Consider the following 12,104-nt stretch of genomic DNA (forward strand, 5'->3'; position numbering starts at 1 on the left):
TTTGTCCCAGAGAAGGTGAAGCTGGAATGCTCCTTGGAGTCAAGGATTCTGAAGCTTTGTCTGACATATTTTGGGCATGTTGCAAGGAGGGACTGGTCCTTGGAGAAGGTGTCATGTTTGGCAGAGTGGAGGGGCGGCGAAGGAGAGGAAGACCTTCAATGAGATGGATCGATTCTGTGACTGGAGTGGTGGGAATAAGTGTGTTGTGTTTGGTATGGCTAGGTTGGCACAGGATGGAACGGCATTTAGGGCTCTTGTACTATGAGTCGCAAGTGACTCGATGACACATAACGATAACAACAACACTACTCCCTTGCTCTACTAATGCAACAGTTTCTTTGTCTAGGTACAGGTTTCACATGATCACGATTAAGTGTCTTGGGATTCCATTTGTTCCCAATGTCAGCTATAATTTATTATACTCCACACAGTCACAGAATAAACATAGATAGACATATTCACTGCTTTCAGCCAAAATCAATCTCACAACAGCAATGATATCCACTATGACATGGCTTTTTTTATATCCAGCCTGAATGTCTGGCAGTCCTCTGCTGTACTCTCCTAGCCATCTGTTTTAAATTTTATACTCATTTATTTGCAAAGTTTGAATACATTGTTTGTTTTTTCAGGTTTATTTTTTTAATTTTATTTTATACTGGTTTACATACAAAGTTCATAAAGTTCATATACAACGAATACACTATTTTTCACACCAAACCGTTCCTATTTCCTTTACTCTTTCCCATCAAATTGTATGACCCTATGGTTAACGCCCCTCACTGCCCATCCTCACTCCTCTGCTTTCACCCTTCCCCTCCAAGGATTCTCATAGTTATTCTACAATAATGGTTTTATAGAGTATTTTTCCTTATGGGACTGAGTTAGTTCGCTCAGCAATGTTCTCCAGTTCCTCCCAAGTTAGATAGTAATTTACAAAATCATTGCCCCTGTGTGCTGTGTAGTGTTCCATTGCATGAATGTACCATAATTTCTCAATCCCTTCAATCATGGTTGTACATTTGGGCTGTTTCCAAGTACTTGTGATGGTAAATAACATTGTTAGGAACATTGGCATACAAGTTTCCATTCATGCCTCAGTTCTCCTTCTCTCAAGGTATATTGCAAGCAGTGGAATAGGTGGATCATATGGAATTTCTAAATTCAGCTTTTTGAGGACGTGCCAAACTGCCTTCCAGAGTGATTGCACCATTTTACAATCCTACCAACAATGTATAACAATGTATATCTTGCCACATCCTCTTCATCATTTATTACTTGTTGTCTTGTTAAAATTTGCCACTGCTACTGGAGTGAGGTGGTATCTCATTGTGGTATTGATTTGCATCTCTCTTATTGCCAGTGATTTAGAACATTTTTTCATATGCCTGTTGGCCATTCAAATATCTTCCTCTTTGAAAATTCTTTCCATTTTAAGTAGTCTTCAGCAAAATTTTACTTGCATGTGAGTTTAATGGTATTGTTTTTTGTTTGTTTGTTTGTTTGTTTTCATTGTCATTTTTTTTTAATTGGGAAAAACATATTGGGGGTACAAGGAGGTGAGGGTTGGGGGCAGAGGGGTGAGGATGGGCAGTGATGCAGTTGCAGAGCAGCAGAAATTGGTTGGTAGGGGGAGCAGGAGAAGGAAATGAAAAGGATCCAGTGAGGTCCAGATGCTACAGGGGAATGATAAGCATTTTCCAATGGTAATTAAACCAACTGTCTTATTGATTTGGGAACTGTATTCTGACTCTCTGGCTTCTTCATGCTGAACAGGCACGTTGATGTGAATGGGGAAAGGGAGGACACTTTATCACCTTACTGGTGATCTTGGGTTAAGGCTGCTTGCCTTCTTGTTCTGTTAGAAGATATTTTCCTGTCATTTCTCTGGACTGCAAGGTGTTTTCCCAGGTGCATCCAGGTGGTTGAACCCAGAGGCTCCATCCTCCTTTGCTTCTTTGGCTGGCAGTTGTATTTCCTTTTAGTCACTGGCACTGGGTTTGGGGTCAGGTCTGAAGTAGAACTCAGTGGCAAGGTTACCTATAGGAAAGGGAGCAAACCTAGAGAGAACAAACTTGTGAGTTACAAACAGAGGAGTTTTGGGGGTGTTGCTTTCAGGTTTACCAGGGGAGAGGGTGGCAGAAAATAGCCAAGATAAAAATTCTCTGGATATCCTAGGCATTTTTTTTCCTACCCAGGGGTCAGATGGCACAATCTGGGGACTGAGGAGCTCACCCTGAGGGCTGTGACTGCTCGCCCTGAGCCGAGGGCTGAAGACAGCCTGTCCCGAGCAGGGCAACACCCCCCATGGGCTGACTGGTACACTCCCCCTGTAATTGCCCCCACCCCAATCTGGTCCCCTTGCCTGACCAAGGACTGTGTGGCCAGGGACAGCATCTCCAATTTCAGCACCACCCATAAGTGATCATACTATAATTTGAAGTAGGTGTCACTGCCCTCCCCTTTTATAAATGGCAAAGGGAACCCAAGACTTGTGAACAGGCTCCCCCCAGGTCTAAACAGCTTTTGGCAGAAGCATTCAACAGATCAAAATATGTGGTGCATTTAGGATATCGGTCATCTTGGACATGCTGCCACTGTTAAGTGTCATCAAGTAGACAACTCACAGTGACTTTCAACAATCGATTGTATAGGTGATCATCTTCTCTGGCTTTCCAAGGAACCCCAAAACTGCAGGTGGCTGGGTGCATGCCCCCCCACAGGCAGCGGGGTGCACGTCCCATCTCCCATGTGGCAGCCAGCGGGGGCGCACCACCCCCCAGCGCGGTCAACTGGCAGCGCACGTCATCTCTAGGCAGGCACGTGTCATCTCGTGTGTGGGCAGCTGGCGAGCGCATGCCATCTCCCAGCACGGGTGGCCACTGGTCACGTGCCATCTTCTGTATGGGTGGCTGGTGGGCGCAAGCCATCTCTGGAGCATCATCTCCCACACAGGCGGCTGGTAGGTGGGCATCATCTCGAGCATGGGCGACCGGCGGGTGTGTGTCATCTCTCAGTGGGCACAAGCCATCTCCCACATGTCATCTCCCCCACAGGTGGCTGGCGGGCATGCTTCATTTCGCGTGTGGGAGGCCAGTGGCTGCCCGCTTCCCCTGCCGCCACCATCTTGGCTCCAAGAATTCTCCCCAGAACAAGTCCACTTTGCTGCAGTGTGGTGGCTCTGCTGCACCAGTCCTGGGGAGGCCCGGTGCCCACTCTCCATCCTGGGCGAGGGATTCCATAGGTTCCAACTGTGGGAGCTTCATGGAGCTGCGGCTGCAGTGTGGCACAGTGCGGTCTCTGCAGGAGGGAGTTGGGAGCTGAGGCATTCCTCCTTGGGAATCCTTGAATTCCTGTTGTTGAGCCTCAATCTTCACTGAAAACCGGTCATCAACTGTTTAACAGTTCAATTATCAATAAACAGAAGTCTGTAGAAGGCCATAGTGGCCCTGTTCCAAGTGGTCCGCTGCTCCCGCAGTTCACCACGTTGTCTTCGCCTCCTATTAATGGTATTGTTTGGTAATTCCCACATTCTGTTGGATTGGCTCTTGAGAATGACAACAAGTATGGATCTCTTCCAATCAGTTGGTCATACTTATTCTCGTGAACACATCCTGGGTTATGAAACATGTCAGTTGGAAACACATCAATTCTAGGAGCCTTATTTTTTGGTTAGTGCCTTCAATAAAATTTTAACTTCTTCTTTAACCATTAGTGGTTCTTAATCATATCCTACTTCTTGAAATGGTTTTGTCTGCCAATAGATTTTTTTGCTATCTAGGCTCTGTGCAGTCCTTCCTCCTCCTCCTCCTCCTCCTCCTCCTTCTTCTTCTTTTTGTTAGAAGAAATTTCTTTTGTGACAACGCATCAGCAGGAGTCAGACCAAGTGGCTCACCACTCCAGTGTCTGCTCATCCCCGGGTGAGTTTCAAGGTTATCTATACCACATATCAGGATTGCACATGTATATAATCATTCTCACAAATAGCTTAAATAAATATCTAATCTATAAGGACAAATTATAACTTCTGATTATAGTTCATCCCTAGGACTACATGTATTTTTACTATATGTTTTAGGGCAGTTTTTTAAATTGGTTTGCATACAAAGTTTGTATACATTCTTTTGAGGTTCCCAGGATATTCAGGATCTTTGAATTTGTTTTTCAGGTCTTTCAGCTTCAGAAATGCTGAGTTCTTCCCTTCTTGTTTTCTACTTCCAGCACATTTCTTCACACTAATTTATTTTGTCCTTTCAAATTGCTTCTTCAACAACTCTTTCATTTATTTTTTCAGTGTTCTAGTGCAGTTTTCAGAATTTCTTCTGACATTAATTTTGGTCTTTTATTTCTCCTTTGTCTTTGTAATGTGTCTCTGCTCTCTTCATGGATTACTTCCTGATGTCATCCCATAAATCATCTGATTTTTTTTTCTCTGTATGTTGAGATGTAACCCATATTGAAGGCTGGGAACTTTGATATTCTGCAGTAAGTCTTCTTCACTTCATGTAAGTAAGTCTGTGTCATATGTTGATGAGTCTTCCTCCAATCCTGATGCCATATTCTTCTTCATATGGTCCAACTTCTTGAATTATTTGTCCAGTATATAGGGAGCTCTGGTGGCCTAGTAGCAAGAAGTTGCACTGCAATCCCAAAGGCATGTGGTTTGAATCCAACAGCTTCTCTGCAATTTACTGCCCCTGAAAACTAGCTGGAGGGTCAGCTATGGGTTAAAGGTACACAACAACAACATAGATTGAATAAGTATGGAGAAAGGATACGACTTTGATGCATGCCTTTCCTGATTTTAAATCATGCAAAATTGCTTTTTCAGCTCACACAACCGCTTTTTGGTCTATGTATGAGTTGCATGAGCACAGTTACATATTCTGAATTCCTGCTCTTTTCAACGTTATTAATAATTTAATATGGTCCACACAGCTAGATGTCTTTGCACAATCAGCAAACCAGAAGTAAACATCTTTCTGGTATTCTCTGCTTCCAGGTCACTTCTCTGTAATTTTACCAGGCTCTAGTGGTTTGTATGTTACTGTGATGCTAGAAGATATGCCATCAATATTTCAAATTTCTTCTTGGTGAATACGTTTTGATGGAACTTCCAGACTTCAATGGACTAAACAGTAGAATCTGACATCCACTACTGAAACACTGAAAGTCCTATGGATAGAGGAAGTTGAATAGTGGGAGGCTGTGGCGTAGGATGGGGAGAAGCCATTTTCCTCAATTCTGAGAAAGATAGTAACCACCCTCATTGTTTTGTACCAGTGCAGATTTACAGAAAATATACTTTTCCTGAGTTTAGAAGAGGCTTTGACTCTAGGGACATCATTACCAATGTCAGATGGGTGTTCGCAAAAAGCAGAGAGTACCAGAGGAATGTCTGTCTGTGTTTCATTGACTATGCAAAGACATTTGACTGTATAGATCACAACAAATTGCAGCTAATCTTGAGAAGAATTGGAATCTCAGAACACTTATTTGGGCTCATGCAAAATATATACTTGAACCAGGAGGCAGCCATCAAAACAGAGCAAGGAAACACTGCCTGGTTCAAAATCAGGAAAGGAGTGCCTGTCTCCATATCTTTTCAATCTGTATGCAGAACAGATCATTTGAGAGGCTGGTCTTTATGAGGAGGACATCACTTTATTTGGCATCAAGACTAAAAGAAGATTCATTAACAACCTGAGTTATGTAGATGACACCACATTTGCTGCAACTGAGGAGGGCCTCTAGTGTTAACTGCAAAAGGTCAATGACTACAGTCTGCAATATGGTTCAACATCAAGAAAATGAAGACGCTCATCACTGGGCCACTTGGCAACATCATGATAGGTAGAGACTGAGACTGTTAACAGTTTCAGCTTGCTTGGTTGCACAATCAAGCCTCTTCGCACCAGCCGTCAGAAAATCAAAAGGCAAATTGTATTAGAAAAATAGTCTGTTATTGAACACTCCAGAGTGTTGGCCAGCAATGATGTCAGTCTGGAGACTAAGGTGTGCCTTATCCAGAACATGGTCTTTGCAATTACTTACAATGCATCAGAGAGCTGGACAATGATTAAGGATGATAGAAGAATTGATATTATTGAATTGTGGTGCTGGAGAAGAATATTGAACCTACCCTGGGCTGCCAAGAGAACTAACAGGTATGTCCTGGAGTGGGTGAAACCAAACTACTCTTTAGAGGCAAGGATTTTGAGCCTCTGTTTTACATACTTTGGGCATGTATCCAGGAGGGACCAGTCTTTAGAGAAGGGTATGGTGCTTGGAAGGGTCAAGGGACAGTGCAGGACAGAAAGACCCTGGATGAGATGGTTTGACACAATAACTGGGGTAATGAGGTTAGGTGTGTCAGAGACAGTGAGATTGGCTCAGGATAGAGCAGAGTTCATGGATCTTGTGCAGAGGCTCACTATGAGTTATAGTCTACTTAATGACACATAACAACAACATACACAAAAGCTCATTTCTTGCTCTGCTAGTTGCTAACTAAGTGGCTTCGGATAAGTTTTTGAACTTTGAAAAGAATTTTGCGAATTTCATAGGGTTTTTACTCTTATTGTTATTATGATTATAATTATTTTATTAAAGCCTTTGAAAGGAAGAATGTAATTATTACTTATAAAGCCTCAAGTCTAACTGCTCACAGAATGCTTTCAGTTTATGAATCAGCTTTGACCCTCTATCTAGGGTCAATGTAAAAATCTTTGATCAGAGAGAACTATATACAGAGAAAGGCAGAAGTGACAGAGTAATGGCTCCAGCTATTATTTGCCATGCAAGAGTCTAGCAGTAGAAATGTTACTGTGTCTTGGAGTCTTGTTAAAGGTTAACTTTCATCAAGGCTGAGATTTTTTATGGGTGTTGAAGTGGGCAGGAAGATCAAGGACAGGTTCGAGAATGACTTTTGAAGTCCGAATATCTCGTTCAGAACAGACAGCCTAGTTTTCCTTGGATGAGTGAGAAATCAGAGCATTAATTGAGCTCTAATTTATGAAGATTGAATAAGAATTTGATCCACTCTCAAACACTCAGAAATAGTCTATATTATGATAAAATGCAATTATATGTATTTACCTCAGTCATCTAGTCTGACTTTTAGATTTATAGTTACAATGGAATAATATGGTATTTTGGAATAATAATCCAACCTTTTAGAAAGTTTGAAATATTATAATTTTACATATCACAAGATGAAATAATAATCATTGTGATTTACCAAACCTCCTGATGCTTTAATATTTACTTAATTAATATCAGGACCCATTCTTAATACCTTCTTGTGCACCATGTTCAAAAGGGAATCTAAAAATCAAGTATCATCCATCTACTCACATGGATTCTTTTTCCCATCTCCATTGTCACCATCCTAATCTATTATTATCGGGACCATATAGTTGCCATAAACTTTGGCCTCTCAGCTGTTAGTTTTCCCCTTTGTGGTATATTCTTCATAAATCTGTCAGATAAATTTTTAACAAAAAATATTATTTACATTTAAGTTTACAGAGCAGACTGGTACCCTCTTCAACCATTCAGACATATATTATTTTATTACATTGATTACAACTCCCACATTGTGCCATCACTAATTCCATTATCATTTTATTATTCCTATTTTATTTTATCCCTTCATCTTCTTCCCTTCTACTTTCTGAGTTTTATTGTTGAACAAATATTGTCCTTGTGAGCATGAGTGATCAAGTGTTTTAAGTGTTGATAACTTTGTGTTATTGTTCATCTTAAAAATCTGTCTATTGTCTGGTTGAAAATTGTGCTTCAGTGGTGAGTTCAGTTCCAAGCTCAAAGGAAGACAAAAGACCACAGTCCATTAATCTCTACTCAGGCCAGTAAGCCTAGATATTAGTGTCATTTTAAATTTGTTCTACATTTACCTTCTGCTCTATCTAGGCCCTTCTATTGTCTTTCCTTTCAGGCCAGTTAGCAGTAGCAACTGGGCACCATGGAGTTCCTCTGGTCTCAGGGTTGTGGAAGTTGAGGATTGTGAGACTCATTTGTGCTAAGGAATATTTCTTTCCCATGTGCCTTTTGTTTTCTTCATTCTTCTTTACTCCAGAGAGAGGTCACTCAAGACTTCAATGTCCTCAGTTACTGCTCACCAGTGTAGAGTATGAAATACTGTCCTTGTGGACTCTATTATGCCAGTTTGAGGTCTCAAGATTTTTGGTTACACCCCCTATTGAATACTATTTACATGGATATATTTGCAGCACATACAAATACTCATAACTGACAAACCTACTAATGATCATCCTTTTTACTTAACCACATCTGTTCATCTTCTCTGTTTGCCTAGGTAAGCACTTGTAGATTAATACTTGTTATTACTGGTAATGTAGAGTTGTTTATATAATGTTATTGTTGTTGTTAAGTGTTGTCAAGTCACAAACAACTCATAGTGACCTTATCAACAAAACACCTGAACTCTATTGTATAACTATCATTGTTTATCCAAGTTCATAGAGTTTCTGGAAGCAAGGTACTTTGGAAGTGGATGCCTTCCACTCCTGCTTCCAAGCCTGTTTCAATCTGGGAGCTCCAACAAACACAGTCCACCATGGATAACTATTATCACATTTGACATATCAGTGTTTATCATCACAGCAATCACTAGGTTCTTCTGTACAGCAAATTGACAGATGAGTGCTATATTACTTAGAAGAACGTTTGACTGAAAATCAATTAAAATCAGACCTGAAGGCTGCAGGCCCAAGAGCCCAATTTCCTTTTAAATATGAGGCAAATTCAATCAATTCACACCCAGTTGTAAACAAAACCAATAAAGAAGCAAATAGTCCACACCCAAACCTCTACAAAAATAAGAATGGATTATTGAAATCTGTAACTTTTGGACAGTTTGCTGCAACTTCCTTTTCCTTAATAATAGCATGTTTTTGTTGTTGTTACTAAGTGCTGTCTAATACCACTCATAGAGACACTATGAACATAAAATCTAAACACTGTTTCATCCTGTGCCATCCTTATCATCTCTAATATACTTGATCTCATTGCTGCAGTCACTGTGTCCATCCCACTGAGGGTCTGCTTTCTTTCACTGACCAAATATGATGTCTCTTTCCAAGGAATATCCTCTCCTAACAATATACCAAAGGAAGCCTCACCATTCTTGCCTCTAAGGAGCATTCTGACTACACTTTCTCCAGGATATATTTGATTGTTATTTTTGTTTGTTTGTTTGTTTTTGTAATTTTTATTTTATTTTAATAATTTTAATGAACATTTACAGAGATTTTGGATTTCCATTCATTCATTGTTGCACTTCTCTCCCCGCCCAGTCTTTGCCCCTTACCCCAGTTCTCTTCTCTCTTTGAAAAGTAACAGAAAAACTCCCACCCTGGTACACAATCCCCACATCCCTCCCACCGCCCCAAGTACTTTCCACTATGCAACCTTAATTGTGAACTCTTGTGATAACCATAACATCCTATCATACATCACTTTTAAATTATTCTCTCCCTCATCTGTTTCAGTGCAGTATACACAATTTATCCAGTTTTTCTCAGTCTTACCAGAACCCTCTTATCAGTCCCATTTTACAACAGTGGCATCATGCAATATTTGTCCTTTTGTGACTGAGATATTTCACTCAGCATAATGTACACCAGGCTCACCCACTTTGAATAATATTGCATGAGTTCCTTGTTTTTCAATGCAGGTTTGTATTCCATTGTGTGAATATACCACAGCTTTTCTATCCATTCGTTCGTTGATGGGCACCTGGGTTGTTTCCAACTCCTTCCTATTGTGAACAAAGCTGCGATAAACATGAGTGGGCAAACATCTGCTTGGATGTTAGTTATGGGTTCTTTGGGATATATTCCCAGTAGTGGAATTGCTGGGTCAAATGGTATCTCTATTTGCAACTTTTTCAGAAAGCACCATACCGCCTTTCACAGTGGTTGTACTGTTTTACATTCCCACCAACAGTGAATAAGGGTTCCAGTTTCTCCACAAATTCACCAGCATTTGTTGCTTGCTGTTCTGTTAAATTTTGCTATTCTGACCGTGGTAAGATGATACTTATAGTTGTTTTGATTTGCACCTCTCAGAGCTAGGGATTTTGAACATTTCTTCATGTGCCTGCTGGCCATCTGAATGCCTTCTTTGGTGAAATGTCTGTTCATATTCTGTGCCCATTTTTCTATTGGATTATTTACCTTTATTTGTTGTGGTGCTCAAGTATTTTATAAATTCTAGATATAAGTCCCTTATCTGAAATGTCATTACCAAATAGTTTTCCCCAGTCTGTTTCTTCCCTTTTTACCCTGTTGGAGAAGGTTTTGGATGTGCATAGGGATTTGATTCTTAGAAGGTCCCATTCATCTATTTTATTTTCTCCTGGTTGTAGATTTTTCAGAATACTTTGGAGACTGTTTATGTTGTGGATGAGGACTACTAGAGTTCTTCCAAGCTTTTCTTGAATGAAGTTTATAGTCCTTGGTTTTAGTCCAAGATCCACGATCCACCTTGAGTTGGTTTTTGTATATGGAGTGAGGTGTGGAACTTACTTGAGTCTTCTGCAGATAGTTTTCCAATTTTGCCAACACCATTTGTTAAAAAGGCTGTCGTTTCCCCACTTAATTGATTTCATTTCCTTGTCAAAAATCAGTTGACCATATGTAGATGGGCTGATTTCTAGGTTCTCAATTCTATTCCATTGATCTATACATCTGTCATTGCACCAGTACCATGCTGTCTTAACACGACAGCAGTGTAGTAGGATTTGAAATCAGGGCGTGAGATGCCTCCTACCTTTTTTCTATTTTTGAGGAGTGTTTTGCTTATTCGGGGCTTCTTTCCATTCCAAATGAAACTGGACTTTACCTCTTCCATCTCCTTGAAGAATGGGATTGGTCTTTTTATTGGGATTGCATTGAACGTGTACATTGCCTTTGGTAGTATTGCCATTTTCACAATGTTGAGTCTTCCTATGCATGAGCAGGTGATATTCTTCCACTTCTCCAGGTCTCTTTTTGTTTCTTGTAGTAACGTTTTGTGATTTTCTTTGAATAGATCCTTTGTGCTTCTAGTTATATTTTCTCCCAAGTGTTTAATCTTGTGATTCGCTATTGTGAAGGGTATTGTTTTTCTTAGTTCAGGCTCTGTATTCTCTTTGTCACTGTAGAGAAAACCAAATGATTTTTGTATGTTGATATTCTATCCTGCTACTTTGCTAAATTGGTCAACTCTGTCCAATAGTTTTCTTGCTGAGTCATTAGGGTTTTCTAAGTATACTATCATATCATCTGCATAGAGAGATAATTTTACCTCCTCTGTGCCAATTTGGATACCTCTTATTTCCTTCTCTTGTCTTAATGCTATCGCTAAAACTTCCAATACAGTATTGAATAAGAGAGATAATGGGCATCCTTGCCTAGTTCCTGTTCTTAAAGGGAATGCCTTTATCCTCTCTCATTGAGAACAATGTAGGTTCTCAGATTTGCATAAATACTTTTTACTATGTTGAAGAAATTTCCCTCTAATCCTATTTTGTTGAGTGTTTTAATCAGGAAGGGGTGTTGGGTTTTATCAAAGGCCTTTTCTGCATCAGTTGATAAAATCATGTGTTTCTTTTTCTTTGCTTTGTTAATGTGATGAATTACATTGATTTTTTCCTTATATTGAACCATCCTTGCATACCTGTTATAAATCCCACTTGGTCATGATGGATTATTTCTTTCATGTATCCTTGAATTCTATTGGCCAGTATTTTATTCAGGATTTTTGCATCTATGTTCATAAGAAATATTGGCCTATAGTTTTCTATTTTGGTGATATCCTTTCCTGGCTTTAGTATCAAGGATATGTTTGCTTCATAGAATGAATTTGGGAGAATTCAATCTTTCTTTATTTCCTGAAATAGTTCAGGTAGAATTGGTGACAATTTTTCTTTGAATGTTTGATAAAATTAACTTGTAAAAGCATCTCGTCCGGGGCTTTTTTTGGTTGGAAGTTGTTGTATTACCTTTTCAATTTCTTCTTTTGTAATGGGTCTGTTCAGATGTTCAATTTCAGTTTCTGTTAGTTTAGGTAGGTTGTGC

General features: G+C 39.9%; 1 protein-coding gene across 1 annotated transcript in view; it reads right to left on the reverse strand.

Moving 5' to 3' along the window:
- The window catches only part of LOC102852223 (prostate and testis expressed protein 2-like), a 6,836-nt gene extending 3,906 nt beyond the window's left edge, over positions 1 to 2,930 (reverse strand). Inside the window, exon 1 of the mRNA XM_006902439.1 lies at positions 2,685 to 2,930. Within this exon, the coding sequence (XP_006902501.1) occupies positions 2,685 to 2,930 (246 nt within the window). The remainder of the gene's footprint in view (positions 1 to 2,684) is intronic.
- Between the last annotated feature and the right edge of the window lie 9,174 nt (positions 2,931 to 12,104).

Source organism: Elephantulus edwardii, unplaced genomic scaffold (assembly GCF_000299155.1).
Source record: "Elephantulus edwardii isolate Elephantulus edwardi_28Jun2011 unplaced genomic scaffold, EleEdw1.0 scaffold00411, whole genome shotgun sequence".
In the NCBI taxonomy this organism is placed as follows: domain Eukaryota; kingdom Metazoa; phylum Chordata; class Mammalia; order Macroscelidea; family Macroscelididae; genus Elephantulus; species Elephantulus edwardii.